The sequence below is a fragment of the Catharus ustulatus genome, chromosome 6 (genome assembly GCF_009819885.2).
Source record: "Catharus ustulatus isolate bCatUst1 chromosome 6, bCatUst1.pri.v2, whole genome shotgun sequence".
NCBI classification, from domain to species: Eukaryota; Metazoa; Chordata; class Aves; order Passeriformes; family Turdidae; genus Catharus; species Catharus ustulatus.
The window spans coordinates 32844415-32863710 of NC_046226.1; the positions used below are offsets into that span (position 1 = coordinate 32844415).

A 19296-nucleotide genomic window follows, 5' to 3' on the forward strand; every position below is an offset into this window, starting at 1 on the left:
AAGCCTTGGCAGCCCATTCCAATGGTCTTGTCTAAACCATGCCAAACTTTCATGCTAATTTGTTGTATGCATTTGTGGAGCTCTTCTTGTCAATACAATAAAATGGCAAGCCATGTGCTTTGTGGTAACCCACAGCTTAAGTCCACCCTGTTTTTGCTTGGTGGGTATGAATACAGCAGGACACAAGAAGGAGCTATAGTTGAGGTAAGTTAGGCCTTTACTTGTCTAAAGAAACAACTAGTAAAGAAAAGCTAAAGAAGAAGAACATGGAAGATTGCCAAACTTCACAGAGCAGAGAAGCCTGTGGGAGATTTGCTGTTCCCAACCTCCCTGGAGACTCATCAGTGGAATATGTAAGTGTGCCAACCAGTGCATGCCACTTCTGGAATTACTTGGTATTGGCCATCTATTTTTGCATAAGTAATCTTTTAATTTCATGCTATTGTACAGAACACAAGGTTTTCCTTCCTCAACAAGGTCTTCACAGAGCCCATGCAAATGCAGGACCTTAAGTTTTACAGTGGCCATCCGCATCAAACCTCTATTCAACAGGTGTAGTAGTTTAACCAGTAGGCATTCATAAGCTGTGGAGATAAAGACTGAGATAAGTATAGAAAGATCTGCATCTTAATGACAATTGTGCATTTTTCACTGACACTGGCATGATTTTTGCAGGGAAGTCCACAGTAATGGGTAGATTTTAAACATAAATTCATTTTGGAAAGGACTGTTGAGATTGCAGAAGTAAACATCTTTAAGTATTCACAAGGGGAGTTCTAGTTCTTATTTCTCACCTTTTCCAGAAAGCAAAAACAGGTGCACAAAGTTGTATGAATATATAAGCAGAGATATAAGAGCAAGAGAACTCATTAAAATCAGTGTTTGGCAAGCAAAAGTCTTAAAGATAAAATCTTCCCCAGGAAATCCATAAAATCAGACAAGAATCATAGAGAAACTTGGAATTTCAAATTTAAACAAATCCCAGGAAGCCCAGACATCATTTGTCTTTCATTTTTCACCTGCTTTCAAAGTGAAGAACTGCTAGCCTTGGCAAAACCTACCAGGCTAAACTGAGGGCTGCTTAGACTCTGAGTCCATGTCCCTTGATGGCTCTGCTCACAAAATGTGTATGGAGAGACCATTTTAGTGTTATTGTAAAATTAGGGTAGAATGCCTCCAGCAATGCCCTTCCCACCAAAACTATGCATACCAAATACACAAAGCAAACAATAAGAAAACAATGGCACAGATCAGTATTTCCACAAGAAAACAGCAGATTTTTAAGGGAAAAAACATTCTGAATACAGAATACCTGCCTACAAAGCAAAATTGTTCATGCACTTTAACACTCTGCAAGTTACTGCACACTCCAGAACATTCCAGTTTTCTGGGGGTTTTTTTAAGGATAAGAAGTATTGCAGATTCAGTTGCAAGTAGTGAACTATTTCACATAGACATAAATGACAGGGAGCCTTTTATTCCAACTACTGCATCTGGACTCCAGCCAATCCCTCAATGAAACGTATAATTGGATAAATGTAGGTTATGGCATTAGTAGTATTCAAGTGCCTCTATTCTATTTGAAAAGGAAACAGTTTTTCTGACCTTTAAATCTCACTACAAATAAAGGAGCAATTATTTCTCAATAAGTGCATCTGTTGAAAATTAAATTAAATTAAAGAAAAAAATCAGTTAGTATTTTTCCTAGCTTTCATAAACCCTCCTAACTTATCAGCTTCCTGAGGATCTGCCAAACCACCTTGTCTTGTATCTATCCTTCACACTGTGAGACTCCCAGAGGTGAAGCTCTTTCTTCATAAGTGAGGGAGGAAACACGTTTGGAAGTGTAAACTCTGGCAAATTTTTCATGTAAAAACTAAGAGAGAGGAGATCTTTTTCAAAGCTGTGCTTAGAAAGCCTTTTTAAGAAGCGTAACAAAAAGCTGCATTCTGGTATTATTTCCAGAAATTTTATCCAGCAAGTAGAGGGTTATAATAAAGTATAAAAATTCTTGCAGTTACTGAAATCACAGAAATTGAGCTGCAAACAACTGCCTCTCACATACCCATCCCTGACATGGAGGTGAAAAGGCACCCTTTCCAGCACATGAATCTACTGGCATACTTTTTCACATTTCTAGACTAGTCCCTGTTACTCTGATGACATGTTCAAGCAGCCCTTTCCTCTCTGATCTATGCAGCAGATAATTTTTGCACAGCCTGTTTTCACTCTGTGCTCAGCATGCCCACTGGCTCTGCAGGAGTTCTGCTCGGGAAGTGAGAAGGAAAGCATGCACTACAGATCCACTGAGCAGACACCAGCCCATGTCTGTCTTGGAGAAAGGCATTAGGCTGAGGATTTTTGTGGGGAGTTTTCTTCTTTTTTTCTTTTTTTATGATGAAACTGAAAGTTTCTTCACCCCTTGGTAGAACTACTTTAATTTAAACTTGAATTCTGGACATAAAAGAACAATTTCATTAATTTTATTGCTCTCTAGATTCAAGAAACTTTTTGATCTTCTTTTTTTTTTTTATCAGGATATTTAGTTTGTCACTTCTCTTTGAAATTAAAATCCCTCAACCACTCTAAGTCTGCACAATAACTTTAAAGCTGAACTTCTGATACTATTACAGAATACAGAAATCAATGTTATAATCCCTTAAAATATCCCACTCAAATGTGTATTTTCTATATTATATATTCAATTAATACATACAATTTATATATGCATATATACAAACACACAAACATAATGTTCACGAAAATTATTGAGCCACCTTAATTTTCCATTTTCATAGGAAAATATTACTAATTTTGTCATTTAAAAGGGCAAACTATGGCAGCATCAAAACCTACCCACTGGAGCACTGGCCACCATGAACACCAGCATTGTATGTGTATCACTGAGGGGGCTCTGTGACAACGACAGAATGATTTGGTCATGTACTGCTCAGCAATCAGATGCAAGCACACCAGAATCTTTTCTTCATGGCTATGTTGCTTTCACCAATATTATTTTTTTGGAACAAAGCATCTATCTGTGCTGTAAAATCATTGTGTGAAAAAAGATAAGGAGAACAGCATAAATTTACATGCACACAGGAAACTTCTTGTTCCTCAAACATCTCAAAGCCCAAAAATCAGAAGGATAACTTTAAAAAACAAACTCCTGTGCTCTGCTATGTTTTGGATTAAAGGAGCTAGAGAGGACAGTAAAGAAGTTCGTTATCAGAATATTTTGCCAAATACAACTTATGCTGAATGAAGGTATGTATTTTAAAAAACCTGTTTCCAAATCCCAAGTTAGGCTGAAAAAGAAAATTAATTTAAATATCTTAATCATCAGTGCTGCATCACTCCCTGAGGAGAAGCTGCCACATTCCAGTGCAGCTGGAATTCAAGTGGCGGCCCCAGTCGAGGGGTTATTGCAGGTCACAACACAGTCACTGGAAAAACAAAGAAAAACCCATGAATCCTCCTGGGCTCAACTTTCTTTTTACCCTGGTACTGGTGATGTTTTAGCAGATGACCTTATCACTATATTTTATACAATATCTCTGTTATCGTCCACCTCTGACCAATACAATATTTTTTCCAAACAATTTTATTTCTAATGCTTTTACTTAAAAGTGAAAATACAAAAAGAAAGGAGGGATTAAATTGATATTTCACCTGTAACATCAAGCAAAAAATAAAATATTCTCAAACAACTTGTTGTTCAATATAATGCAGTAGAAACCAAGCACAGATAAATATTAGGTCACTAATTTTTTACAGTCTCTGACCTTTGGGTACTGACCCAACACACCTCTGGAATAGTAAGCCACGAGTGCTAGGTCCCTGTGGTTTGCAATGACTACAACTGGTGCAGGGTGCTCAGCACTTGCCAAGATTAAAAGTTAGGTTACAGAGCTCCTGTTGGAATATATACTTCAAGCCAATACTGCTTATCCCTGAAATGACAGATGGGAATAAAAAGTCGTATGGCTTCAGGAATGTTGTCAGTCTGTGTTAGCAAGAGCAACCCTTAAGCAAAAGTTTTATTAGAGCAGCAAGAGATTCAAGATAAGAAAATAAAACAGGAAAACTATGAATTATTGAGTATTTTTCTTAAAGATCTCTACCTATTATACATGTAATCTTTAAACATAACTTAGATTTCTTCAAAAACTTCCCAAGCACTTGAAACACTGTTTTTGAAAACACAAGTTCCTTGTGAAAATAACAGGACTGTGGAAAGATTAGAGCCAGTAGACAGTTCCAAATGAATAACATACAGGCACAGAAAATACTCTTAAAAATACTTGTCAGTATTGCTTTAATCATATTTATGCTATCAAAATTACGACACAGCATTAATATTTTAAGGTAACAAATACATGTAGGGAAGATTTGAAAAGTTCCATGAAATGTGCTTACAGAAATCCTATGCAGAACATCTACTATCCAAAGGTTTGTTACTGCTGTTGAAGAACAAGTAAAAATATCAGAAAATAAAAAAAAGAAATAGGAACTGTTTGTTGCAAATATAATATCCCATTCAGATTTTTAACTAAAAGCAAGTTGATAAGATTCTGATCTCTGTTATATCCACACAACTACAACTTCCCCAGAAGTGTGCATCCACTCCTACTGGCAACTCTGTAAATTAGATTAAAATCTGGGCCATTATGTGCATTAATTTAAACATTCATATTAGATCAAGTAAATCCTATGCAATAACAGCCCATGAATAGTAGCTACAATTCACTATAGTTAATATTCTAGCCATACACCTTTTCTTGGTGAATGTTAAATGACTATAGGTGTAGGATCTGAGAAATAATTTGTTCTTTCAGGTCAAGTCACATGAGAGCTTGTGAATGGGATAAATCTGTTGAATCTTCTTTGTTAGAGTATCTCTCCCGACTTAAAAAAACTTTTTAAAAATAACAATTTTTTAAAATAATGTTTTCTTATTCTGACATTGCAGCACATGAAATGGAAAACTGACCATCAGCTGAGTAAATAAGACAAAAATCAGGAAAAAATACTAGTTAAAGACTAGACAATCAAAAACCTGTAATGAATTGTTACTATCTTCTCAAACCCAAACCAGCTGCATTACCCTTCCCCCATCACTGTAAGGTTTCACAATCTAGTAGCTGCTATGGCAAACTTCTAAATGCCTCCACAGGGCAAACTTCTGAATGCCTCCACTTTTACTCCCACCAAGCTTTCCTCAGGGGCTGCCATCCTTCCTCATTTAATTACATTTCTTAAGTAGAAGATATGAATGTTTGCTGTGGTTACCATTTTCCCAGACAAGAATCAGGCAGACCTGAGCAGACTAGTGCTGACGTTCTGATGCAGCAGAGCACTTGTGCAATTCCAGCCTTCAACCAAACCAGGGTCCAGCCAACAGACAGCCCCGGGGCAAAAAAGTGAGTAATGGGATGCTTCACTGAGTCAGGACTCTGAGTCAGGCAGGCTGCAAGCTCCTGCAAACTGCAGTGAGATAACAGAGGCCACGATTTAGCTAACTTTATGAAACAGCTAGACTCTATGTGTGTGTGTGAAGAAAAATGAAATTATTATATATATTTTATACCCTCTCTAATACAGCCCCATCAGTAAACACTAAACTACAAGTTCGGTTGGTTTTTTCATTTGTTGGGTTATTTTTGGGTTTTTTTTGTTTTTACAAACAAAGACATACATCAGACACACAGCTACACAATATCTGTGTACATTTCTTTATTAGGCAGAACACTCCCAGGAAATTCAATGAAATGCAAGAGTTTGTTTTGAAATCAAACTGCATCAATATATGATAATGACAATAATAATTACCTCTAAAGAAAAAATCAACTCATGAACATTTTCAATTATGATAATTTATTCCCATCAGGTGGCTTGATACAATATTGTATCAGTGTAATAACACTGATAGAGGTTTAGCTACACTTACAGAAAACAGTTGTGCAGAGAAGCATACAGCTGCTCTCGCCTCAAATTTCAATGTTCATTTAATCTGAAAAAAAGAAAAGAAAAAGATGCTGAGCTGCTGTAAGCACAACATTATTTGCAAGAAGAAAACAGAATGGTTTGTGATACAACTTCTGCTTAAAACTTAATATAGCCCCTCAATATAGAGGTGGAAATAATAATTTTTTGATCATACAAATATGAGATATAACAGATATTTCATATCTGCGTGTGGGCAAGTCTGAATTCTGTTAACCTCAGTAAACATCATCTTTGTTTACATACATATGAGCTGGGAATAGATTAGTCCTTCTTTCAAGAAACAGGAATTATTTATCTTTGAAGGCACACGAGAGTTTCCTTCATATATATATATGCATTATGCTAATAATTATGCTTTCCTTAAAATATATTTTTTTAATGTATTACAGTAACTGTATATCACAGACTACAGTACCATAAGGAATGCAAAACTGAAATTGTGATAAACCAGTTTCACACTCTTTTATTTGCCTAACCAGCACTACAAAGAATTTAAAACATATATAAAGTGGGCAAGAAAATCAAATTAATTACAGAAGATTATGCACACATATTTAAATATCCTTCAGAATTAAGACAATAACAAAAGTCAACGATGTAAGTATCACTTAAAAATTAAAATAACACCTGACACTTCTCATACCTTCATCTGCAGATGTATTTGCCTTAAACTGGATTGCACTGGGATCTCCATTTCTCAATACAATTAGCATATTTAATCATGTCTGAACTAACAAGCAAATTATCTACAGAATACGTTGAGCAAGTTTACAAATGTGATAAATAACACACCCTTTGGCCTATGTCCAGGACTAATTGCTTCAGACAGACTGAGTCACCTTCGTAGGAAACCAATTAATTAGCTTCTTAGTAAAAAAATGAAAAAAAAATTAAAAATATTTCCCCTCAAAAAAAGAATTGGTAAGCAAAAACATCATAAAACCAAGATGCTTATTAACCATATAGATTTCAGTTCTACATGATTAAACATTAATCGCTGTTTCAGTCACTATTGAAAACAGATAATCAAAATACCCCATTACATTACTCTGACACAGATGATTTTGACTCAAAGATATTTGAATTATTATGTGATAAATGATAACACATTCACCTTGTAGACTTCTACAATAAGATGTCTCATATGGAAATTCACTTAATAGTGAAAATCTCCTTCCTCTCTTGTGGAGTTAAAATACCTCACAGTGACTGTATCTACAGTTAATTGCTCACTTCAGTACCCAGTGGCCACCGTGCACAGTGCTTTCCTTGATTTAACATATCCCTCTCAAAACACACTGCTAATGGGAGCTGGGAGCTAGGTCACGCTTGGCTCTGACCGTGCTCCATCTGTTCGGACTACAGGAGAATTTTAATTCAAGTGAAGGTAGCAAGTTACTGAGATTTTCTCACTGCTGGTTGCCAAAGAAGCCTGGGGTGTAGTATGCAATCATGTTACTCCTGCATGAGCTCAGGTTGTCCCTGGCAGAGGGGATCTCTGTGGTGTTCCCCATGACCACCACTGCCACCCTGCTCTCCACTGGGCAGACCACTCTCTTCCCTTGTGAAGGGAGTTGATAAGTAACCTACCAGGAACAAAAAGCACTACAACCACTCAATTTTTTCTACAGGTGCTATTTCTATTCTCTTCACGTAGAAGCTATCACTTAAATCTCATAAGGGGAAAACAGTGCCAGTAAGTATGGATATTGACTTTGTCTGGAAGTGTAAAAACAGTAATAACAAGACTTCCTGCATTCTGATAGGCAGATTAACTTTGAAAAAATATTAACATTCCCCTAACTGCAGACAGATTAAGTACAAAGAATCAAAGAAAGTGTTGTGATCCTAATTACAAAATTATAACATAGCAGAGGTATATTAGAATGTTCTTCTAAATTACTGATGTATGTGACAAAAAAAAAAAAGTTTCTCTAAATCCAGAACAGATTACCAGTGTAACAAAGATCAATTGACAGACATAGCAAAAAGTATTGATTTCTAGTAAGATTAGATTGTAGCAGTATAACCACAAACTTCATACTGTCAAAACTTTTAAGAAAAACAGAATGGTTTACCTGCTTAAAATCTAGCTTATTTGAACAGTTAGCCTTCCAGGAAGAGAAATAGTTTTAGGTTAAAAATCTAAATATAGATTTAGATTACAATATCACTATGTAATTACATATAAGTAAAAAACATTAAAATGAGACATTTTCACAATCTTTTGATAATAGCAGACAGAGACAATATTTAATTTTTTGCTGGTTAAAGTCTATTCTTTTACCAAACTAAAAGTAATTTATAGAAATTGTTCGGTATTATTAATTCTGGTATCTTATGTGTGTAAATTTGAACTTCCAAAAAGCAGTTTAATATAGTCAGGACATGTTTGTTTTTATATGACCAAGTCTACCTTATTAAAAACTTTCATGAAACACATGGATTTTCATGTGCATTTTTTACCAGCTACTGCAAGAATATTTTCTCTCCACAGAACAGTGAACGTGACATTCTACTACCAAAAAGGTAATCCATATGTATTTTCAATACTGTTTTCCAGTTGACAGAATTAATCAACATCAGTGATATATTTCATAAAAATCCTAGTCAATTATTTCAGGGTAAGAATTTTAATAAACACTCTCTTATTTTGTGTGTATTACTTTTGGCACAGTTTTATGTTTTCTGAAAGAACATTCTTGTCCCCCCATAATAATCAGTGTGTATTGGTGCATACCTTTGGTGAGAACCTGCTTAGGTTTTTTCATTATAATCAAAAGCCTATTCTAAAGGGTTGTTAAGAGTCTCACCTCCTTTGGTTTGCAGTGGTATGCTGAGAATGTCAGCCTCTGTGGATGGCTCATTGTTCATGCTGATGCAATATAATGGTTCACCCAAGAAAGAAGGTTTCTTCAATCTTTTTATGTTGAGTGCTCTTGACATAAAGTAACCTTCAGTAATACTCTTATCTTCCATCTTCTGTAAACCTTCTAGGTCATCAGGTTCCTCTGTTTGGGCCAGTGAATCCTTTGATAAGTGACTACCAGCCAATGCTTTGCTGATATAGCAGCCAGGGATTTTGCTCTCTGCATTAACACACAAGCTTTTGTCTTCAAGTCCAGCCTTTTCCTGAGCCATTAACATCCCTACAATATGGTCTTCAACTAACATTTTGGAAAGACTAGATGTGGAGTGAAGAGTGGAGTCTTGACTTGTGTAACAAGGGGGACTTAATCCAAAAGAAAGAGATTCCTGAGACTGTGGCATGGTAACGTTACTTATTGTTCTCTGAGGCTGCATACATTCTTCCAGAAGGGTCTTAAGCTGCTCTTCAGAGAGGCTCGTTTGTTCTTCAGTCTGAAGAAAAGCAAAAAAAGGCGAGAATTTCTTCTGTCAAAATATAATTAATGAAAAGCAGTGCCATAAAACAGCTTGAGAGATACACTGGCAGAGTCCTTGAACAAATATCAATGTTTTTCAATTCAAACAGAATTTAAATATACATTTCCATAATCACAAAATTTATGCAGCATCCTCACTAGGTTCTAGATAGATTCTATGATGCAAGTTAGGAAAGAAGTCTGATGTCCACAAAGCACTGAGAGGTCTATGATTCTGCAGAGTCTTCCTTGAGATCTGACTGGGTTGTAATTACCAGAGCATGTAATTTTTCATATTTCTTGGTTTGTTGTGAATACATACAGACACATACATAAACAGACACACACACACACACACACACACACACACACACTCTTCAAGGTTTTAGTTAATGCAAACAAAATAGCACGTTGCTAAAAAGCTGTTGTGGTAATGCAGTTGGGGTTAGAAATGGTTTTAGACAGCACCAGCCCACGAAGAATGCCACATACTGACTGAAATATTCCCAGCAGAAATATTCTGAAAAATTCTCACGATAGAAATGCCACATAGTCTCTCTCAACCATGAGACACAAAGCACATCAGTTACCTACCATGGCAAGCATGACCCATGGCATGTGACAGAAGAAAGCTCCTGTCCTGTTCCGTAGGACAGTTTTAGTGCTTCCTTCAAGTTCACAGATGTATTTTTTCAGTTAATTTCTGATTCAGAGACTGGCACACTCCCATCATTTTTATCACACAGGTCTCCTTTATTAGACATTCCTTAAAATTTGATATTAAAGATGATGACAGATATTAGCTGGTTATGGTGAAGAATAGCAAAGGAAATTTTGCTTTAAGAGGTTAGCAATAGGCAGTTACTTCCAGCTTTTACAATCTTAATGATCCTGAAAAAAGAGTAGCACAATATTTCCTGACAATTTAAAGATTATAATGATAAGAACAAGACTATTTTTAGATATGTGTAATACATTTGCCCATTAAATAGGAGCTACAGAAGATATCATAATATATATAAAAAATGTTGGAAATGCTATGCAACATTTATTATAGAGCAAAATGCTTTGTACAGTCAAAATCTCAGTTTTACCCTACTTCCAAGACACAAAAGATCAGCTGGCACACTGATGAACCCTTAGGCTACAGTGATTTATGTAAACCAAAATTTTTATTCGTTGTGTAATGACTTTTATAGAGAATTTATTTTACATTGTGCTAGAGGATGAAGCTACTGTCATTTCAGAGCAGAGATCAATATTAGATGTTCAGCTGGTATTTTTTTTCGCTGAAGGTCTCTGATCCAACTACAGGATCCTGTTTGCTATATAAGACATGACTTGGTTACAGCCAAGGTACCACAGGGTATGTGCATTACACCGGAAAACTGATTATTCATGTTCATCAACGGGGACAGTTTTCAGTCAGGAAGGAAAGAATATTTCTTTGAAAAACTTGTGGCTATTAAAAATTACAAGAGGACACTAGAAGGTGAACAAGAACGGCATTTTAAGTTACCTTCAGTCACCATTCTGTCCTTGTATATTCAAACTTTAATAATGGCTAATAACCACTGCTACAGACCAAATACTGTACAGATCAGGCACTAACTGATGCGCATAAACTCAGCTCTATAGTGTTATTTAAGCCAGCAGTCTTTTCCTGCAGATATCTATTTCCTTCCCAAAGATATTCCAAGTTTCTTTCTTTCACATAAAACAGAAGGCAACTGCATTAAAGAAATCAAGATGTTAAGGGCTTTTAATTACTGGGGAAAAAAAGGGGAAGAAAAAGAGGATCGACAGATTATCATTACGGGTACAGATCTTTATTTAGATGAACACATAATCAGGCAATTATATTGAGATTCAAGTAATCTTGGTATCAATCTATGTATTTTTGATAATTTTTACTGAAATTAAACCACAAGCTTAAGTGCTTACATAGGAAGCATTCAAAATATTACATCTTCAAACTTTACTTAGTCTTCTCAATTTTAATCCCAGCGCAGAACACACTCACTGATGAAAATAATTAGGGAAAAATAATTAGCAGCAAAACACTATGATGAATGAAAAATGAAACATGAAATATTTCAAATTTTCACTTTTAATCTAAACCACTAGCCCAAGCTGAAGTCCTTTAATTTCTTGAAGAAGTATTTTAATTTGCAGGATAACATTTGTTTCCAAGCAGTGATTATCAGAATGGACTCACTGTAAGAAACAAGATGCATTCACACAGGAAGAGTATAACATAAGAGACCACTACTGGAAGCACAGCTGCATCGAGGGTATATCCACAGAGCAGATTATACTGTGTAAACATAACTATATTTGTAACACAGAAGATCCTCACATCTGGAAACCCACATGGATTCCCACATGGAAATGAGCGTGTGGTTTTACACTAACATATTTCAAAACTCTTGGCCAAGATCATTTGAAGCTAATTTTATGTTAATGACAGGGCAATCCACTCACTGCAGAAAGGAATTATGTATATGAAGCAAATGAATGATCAGTACAAAATTAAGATCGTGAGGAAGATTATCTTGCCCTGCCTTTCTTTGGTCCTTTTATTTCCCCTATCCCCACCCCATTTATCTGCAGTCCATTTTCCCTCATCCAAACTTTTTTCTTCTTTTTTTTTTTTTCTTTCAGGAAGCTCATATGGCTTGTATTCATAGATTTCCTTTATTATTACCAGAGGGAGAAGATTTAGAGCCTAAGGCATATGGGGTGGGAAATGAATATAAGAACTATAGAGTTAAAAGTTTGGGAACTAGTGGGCTTGTTTTTTCTCCACAGCAGCAGGCCTGCAGCCAAAGCAGACAGTGTAAAACATTTCTTTGTTCCTTCCTTTTTCTTTCTCCCTCTTTCTCTTTTTCTCCCTTTGGATATTTTGTAAGACATGCATGTAAAGATAAGGAAAGTATTTAATAAACCTCTCTAAAAATTACATTTTTAAATACTAAAGGCACACTGTTGTTTTCTTTTGCCAAACTCAAGCGACCATAGGCTTAAGGAAAAATACACAGTGGAAGAGAAGATAAATAGCCATCAGTCATCCACTCAGCAGCCAGGAATTTACATTGAAATGAAAGCAGAAGGCGCTGCTGTTAACATCAGGAAACAGAGTTTAGGGAAACACCGTAGGGAAAGACATCTCAGAAAAAAAGGCAGTGCATTTGCAACCAAATGAGTATTTGAACTCATGGAATTGCATAATACAACAACAGTATTAGGAGTCTGCAGAGTCTATATTTGCACACATCAGAAGCAATCCAGTCACAACCAACTGTAATAGTTCAGAGCCATGACCTGGAATCAGTAACACAGTCCTAGGGAGACACTGGTTTCTACATCTCCCAAGCTTTCACTCCCTTCATTGTAAATAATTTACAACTCCTATGCAGAATAAATACTTCAAGACATTTCTTTAAAAATACAAGGATATAAAATGAGTGTCATTCAAAATGCAGAAACAACCCACTAGACAAGGGAAAATGAGGTATCAGGTCTGGTTCCCATTAAAAACTAGAAAACCTTTTAATTGTTCTGGCTAATTTTTAATAGGACACTGAGTCCTATTCATTTCCTAGGCTTTTTTACCGTTAATGATCCAAAAAACTAATTCCTAGCCAGGAGTTTAGGAGCCTGCTAATGACCTTTACTGTTTATGTGTGGTTAGCTTTTCACACACTTGTGGCCCTCCTCTGACTGAAGATTTCTTGTTCCTTGCTGAATTCCTCTGTGACAGGAGTCTATAGAGAAAACCTTACTGCATGTGGTAGGAATGCAAACTTGTAGTTCGCTGTGGACAGCCCTGCTGTGACTACAAGTTTTCAAGTTCAAATCTTTAGGCTTTCTTTCTATATCCATACAGTAACAAAAACAGACTTACACAGAAAGCCTTTATCATATTCTACCATGGGGAGAAAGCTAACATGTCAGGATTATTCTAATTATAGTAAATAATCAAAAAATGACAGACAGTAAATGAGCAAGCACTACAAAGTCAGGATATTTAAGGACTCATGTATCTGGCACATGTATAAACATGGAAACTTTGTTCCTTAGTCTGAAAATGCTGCAATCAATAGTTCTCATGATACTTTGTTTGAAATATTTTACTTTGATGCTTAACTTGCTGACGTTTTTACTGGTGTGTGAGACTGCAACAGCCAATTCTAAGGTAATTGCTTTCTTCCTGATAAAACTGCTCCATTTTAAGAGAATATTGATCTATCAAGACAAAGTTCAGACTTTTGACTGATCAGCCCAGGGAATTTTTGTAAGTTTTAGTTATTCAATAACTTATTGACAGTTTCTTAAACAGCCCTATTCTGCTTTGAAAAGGCAATTCTTGTCTTCTATCTCCACATCACTCAACTCAGTGTGTACCATCAACTCCAAGGTCTCACCTTTCTGCATCATGTACTTATCTATGAACAGCATTGGTCAGTGCAACTGTGAAATATTATTGATAGGCTGCATACAAACCACACACATCATGTCCTTGTGGGAAGAGTTTCTTACAATTTCCAGAAATGCTGAAAGCCCAAAGTTCTTTTGCAGTTTGGCGTCCGTAAATTCTAAAATTATTTAAATTAATGTAATATGTCCATTGTGAATTAACCCCAGCAGGTAGCTAACCACCACACAGATGCTTGCTTACTCCCCACTCCCTCATCCCAGTGGGGAATGATAAAAGGAAAGGAAGAGCAAAAAGAGTAACAGAAAAGAAAGGAAGAGTAAAAGCAATAAAACCTCTGGGTTGAGATAAAAATTGTTTAATAAGTAAAGAAAGAGAAAGATAACAAAACAAACAATGCAAAGGCAATCACTCAGCATCTCCCAAGGGTAGACCAACACCCAGCCAGTTCTGAGCAAAAAATGGTTAACTTTGTAGAGTCCTCTTTTTCCCTTTTTATTACTGTATATAAGATTATATGCATTGGGGTGGAATTTCTCTTTGGTTAGTTTGGGTCATCTGTCTCAATCCCAGCCTGCTACACATCCTCAGTCTGGGAGGGCAGACTGAGAACCAGAGAAGGCCCTGATGTTGTACAAATGCTGTTCAGCAATAGCTAAAACAAAGGTGAGTTATCAGCACTTTTTGGTCACAAATCCAAAATACAGCACCCTATAGGCTGCTAAGAAAACATTAACATCTCAGCCAAACCCAGAACAGAGACCCACACATCTGCTTTCACAAAGATATTAAGAGTTCAGCATGTCATTTTACTGTTCCTAGTGGTTGCTTGTTTGTTTTACAAACACTATGTTAAGAGAAAAAGCTTAATGAATGTAAGAGAAAAAAGAGAAAAAAGTTAATCTTTCCTCTGTATGGCTGCTTCAGAAGGGTTAGTTCAGAATGTAATGACAGAAATATTAAAGGGAGTAGACCAGAAACACAGTCATAACTCAGTGAGCATGTTTTTGGAGAGGTCAGTAATGTGCAGGGATTAGACAGTCTTAAAAATTGAGGCTGAAAGCTGAATAATGGATTCAGAAATTCAGAGCTCTTTACAGTCATGATTTACCATTTGGTGGTTCCGTGCTTATGTCCAGTGGGTTTGGGCACTTCTGTAGTGCTTCAGCAATGACATGTGTCTTCAAGAATGAACAGGACTCCCAAGCCATAGGAGAAAAACTCCTGCTTCTGTTTTTCCCTCCTTCTGCTGTATTTCCTTCTGTTAGTTAAATTTTCCCTTCTCTTATATTTTCCACTGTTTCTGTTTGTGTAAGGGCAAAATGAAAAGGTCTGCTAGTTAATTTTTGGTAGCTGCTGCTGTTGTGAGCCAAACTGCAGAAACGACTGAAGTATCTTGGCAAAAAAACCAGAAGTACCAGACAAAAAGAGGAGGAGATTGTTGGGCATCTGGTAACACCGCTGTCTGAAAAGAAAATTCAACTTGTAACATTATGAGCATCAGAACCTCAACATCAAAGCAATTATCAGCCTCATGGAATAATATAAAATCTCCAATAAAAAAAAACAATTTAAGAATTTTAGAAGAGAAAATTAATTTCATTAAGAACTTGAAGGAAAATTAAAAAAACAAGAAACAGGTTCAATGACAAAAAGAGCCCACACATGGAGGAGACTTGATTTACTGAAGTCCCTTTGGCTTCCCCCGCTGGCATCCTGCTGCAGCCCTCTGACTTGATGGCAGGATCAATGTGGGGCACGACACAGCCCAGGCACTGGCAGCTGTCAGATGACTCAAGCCATACAGATGAGCCTTCCATGTTGGCTAGCACCGGTGCTGGCAGCTGAGCCACTGGCAACAGGTCACCTTACCCTACTGTCAACATGCCACCTCTGAGGGTAAACTGGGGCAGGGGAGGGAGGTTGGCGTCTCTCCCAGCTCCTAACACAAGGTGAGAAAAGAGAAACCCTGTTACATATCAAGGCCTTGGACTGACACATAGTAACAGAGGAAAGAGAGGGGCAAAGGCAAAATTTTAAGTTCCATCTAGGCAGCACCGAGATGGGTCCACTCAAATCCAGGTAACCAGCATTGAAAATGTCACAGGTTTTCCTGTAGGGGAAAAGGCTGCACACCAAAGACAACACAAACTCCAAACCCAAACAGTATGGCTTGACCTTTCTGTGATTGATGGTTGAGAAAAGCTGCTGTGCAGTGCTGATGGTTTCTGCACTGCACATTCCTTGTCCTTGCTCGTCTCAGGGGTCTACAAAGCCAGATGAGGGTTTCTTCCTGCTCTTGCCTGTGCTGAGACCAAACAGCCTTGGGGTGCCCAGTGCTGTTAGCAGGAGAGCTGGTGAAGGTCACTGCAAGCCATGCAGCCTTCCCCTCCAAGGCTCCAGAGACACAAGGGCACAAAGCTGTAGCCTAAGCCTGATTGCGCAACTTGTTGAGCTTGTCTGTCCTCTGGCATCCCTCCTTCAGGCCGACCAGTGTAAATCTGAGCTGCTTTCACAGGGAATTCAGGGTTTGCCCAAACTGGGGCCTTGCTGAAAGCAAAGGCCAAGGAAGGGCTCTCACTTTTGCTGCAGGTGCCATGGAAGGCCCCAGAGCAAGAGGGATCTCTGTCTGCTGGGATCCCCTCTTCACAGTCTGGCCTTGCAGCTCAGCAAAATCCACATGGACATGTGGGGACATTCCAGCACTGACTTTCACTCCATACCTTTCCGTTTTCTCGTAGGAAAATTCTGATTTTTGCTTCTCCATGGAAGGGGATGGATTCCCTCCATTGATGTATTTGGCATAAAGGTTCTCTTCACATGCATACGATTCCAGGCAGAATGAAACTCTTCTGCCCACTGACAACCCATTTTGTCCCACTGGATGGATTATGGGAAGCACAGTGCAAAAACACCACCTTTCTCTCCTGTGGGAGGAGCTGGATTCACAGCCCAAGGGCCTGATACGATGCAGATGGTCCCTGTGTGTACCTATGTGGGGGTGGTTCCATTAGCCCAGGGAACAAAACAAATGACAGAGGAAAACGACCTCACGTTGAGCCATGGGAGGTTTAGATTGGATCTCTAGGAAATATTCCTTCAACAAAAAGGATACTATGCTTGGGAACAGGCTGCCTAGGGACAAGGTTGAGTCCCAGTCCTGAAAGGTATAAAAGTCATGTGGATGTGGTATCTGGGGACCTGGTTGATTGGTGCAGTAGGAAGTGTTAAGTTTGTTGTTGGACTGTGTGATTTTCCGGGACATTTTCAACCACACTGTCTCCAAGATTGAAGCGTAGCTCAAGCAGTGAGGAGTCAAAGCTTAGACTCAATGATCCTCAAGGTTGCCTTCCAACATGGGTATCTATGTGATTGCCAGTGGAGGGCAGATGAAAATCAATACAGAAGAGCAGCGGGAGATCTTTGAAGAAGCTTCACTCAAAGGTAGCTTAAGCAGTACACCAGGGCCACTCTAAAGGGCTGAGCCAGGGTGGGGACAAAGGGTGGGGCTGGCCCGGTTGTGATGTACTGTGACACCTGTGACATCACAGGGGACATGTCACAATGGGGGCAGCTGTAAAAGGCCCCAGCAGGTAACGGTGGCCCAGTGTTGCTTGGGCAAGCGGTGAGTGCACACGTGGTGGGGAGGCTGGGCTGGGGACAAGGGCCGGGGCAGAAACGCTGCACCCGGGGCTGGGTTCTCCCCCTGCAGGCAGGACAGACCCCCATGGGAGAGCCTTGGGCAGGGCACTACTCTTCTGCTGCTGCTGTTGCTGCTGCTGGGGCAGCGGGACAGACGTTGCTGCCTGCCAGCTGTCTGGGGCCGTCCTTCCTGCCCTCAGAGCCCTCAGCATTCCCATCCCTGCTGCCCCCACTGCTAGTTGCCTCCCTCACAGCCCCACTCAAAGTTTTCTCTCTATCTTCCTGCAGACCATGAATTCCATAGTACTGCTTTTTGTGCTCCTGAAAAGCCTCATCCAGTACCCACAGCTCGTGGGTGATGCTTGGGATGAGGAAACACGATTTCGCATGGAAGTCCATGCAAAGCAGCTGGAATGGGAGAGGATTCGGTTGGAGCAGGAGGTGGAGCAGCGCACCCTGAAGCAGATGCAGCTCTTGCAGCTCTTAGCTGTTGCTGTGCTCGGGTTCCTTGTCTTGGTCCTATGGCTGATGGGGTGCAAAAGGAGTCTGAGGAGAAAAGGCAATGAAAAAAAGAACAATGGTACAAATGAAGAGGAAGGTAGAAACGGGGATGCAAATGAAGAAGTTGATGTTGGAAACACAGAAGGTGATGATGATGCGAATCGGGAGGAAGATGGCAATGATGATGGCAATGTACAGGAAGTTGGCAATGTTTCTGCAAATGGAGAAGATAATATTGAAAATGAAGTTGTCAGTGAGGCTGCAAATGCGGAAAACAATGATCTTGCACCCTCAGTCTATCAAGGAGACAATGATTTGGACGACAACATTGGAAGAGTTCTAATGGAACGCATACAGTGGCCTGTACAGGACCTGCAGGCAGGCTGTGAGTGGACAATGAACCTCATGGATAATTTTGCAATTTACTTCAGACATGTCTTATCAAACAGCTTCTACCCAAGCCTGCAAGGAGCCATTGGGGTGGGCAGTGCCTTCGAAGGTTGGAGTCCACGTGAGCATGATTTTGTGTACCAGGTGCTCATTCCCATGACTCCTCCCCAAGGCCACAGCTTCCACCTGGAGCTGCACTCTGTAGAGCAGACACACAAGAGGAACTTCCGTGTCCGCGTGCAGCTGGAGTGCACCTGCACGAAGGAGCAGCAGGCTGAGAATGTGCTGTGCTTCCTGCACCACCCCAAGGAGAAACTGAGGAGCAATCAGGAACCCAGCCTCCTAGACACCCTGTGCACTAACTCCTACCTGGATGTGCACAAAACTGCCCGCTGGTTCTACCAGCTGGTGAGAGCCATCTGGCCAGTTTTGCCTCAGTCACAGAATTGGCATTTAATGCTGCTGCCCTCCAGACGCTCCTGCCAATTCAAGGTGACCAATGGCAGAGAAATCTTCAGGATTCAGATCCTGTTTGGGGTGCGCAGAGGTGACTCGGACATCTTTGTGAGCAGTGAGCCTAGAGAAGCTCACACCCAAAGGATAACCTGGCCTGAGACTTATGCTGTGGCAGAGATGAAATTCTTCAAGCACATCGCCAAGCAGGCACCCCCTGACAGTGTGCATTTTAAATGTCTTCAGTTTTTCACCCATCTTCTGCTGTCTTTCAGCTTTCCCATCTACAGCATGAAGACCATTGTCATGCACCTGCTCCATGTGGTGCCTGTGTCGCGGTGGCGCAGGAGACATTTGCTGAATCGGCTGCTAGATATCAGTGAGAGCCTGTGCTTATGTGTGCTAGCAAAACGCCTCAACAACTTCATTGTGGGCAACCAGATGCTGCCTCAGGACATCCATTTACCTCCAGACGTTCAA

General features: G+C 39.2%; 1 protein-coding gene across 6 annotated transcripts in view; it reads right to left on the reverse strand.

Annotated features, from left to right (window-relative positions):
• Positions 1-468: 468 nt before the first annotated feature.
• Positions 469-19296, reverse strand: part of FSIP1 (fibrous sheath interacting protein 1) — a 78238-nt gene continuing 59410 nt past the window's right edge. For 3 of the 6 annotated variants that reach the window (XM_033063498.2, XM_033063497.2, XM_033063494.2), the window contains 2 exons: positions 8823-9369; positions 5530-6013 (listed from right to left, as the gene is read on the reverse strand). In XM_033063498.2, coding sequence (XP_032919389.1) covers positions 6009-6013; positions 8823-9369 — 552 coding nt within the window. In that variant the 3' untranslated portion in view covers positions 5530-6008. Of the gene's footprint in view, positions 585-5088; positions 5488-5527; positions 6014-8822; positions 9370-19296 lie in introns of those variants that run through there. The other 3 variants (XR_004418308.1, XR_004418307.1, XM_033063495.2) reach the window with 3 other exon arrangements.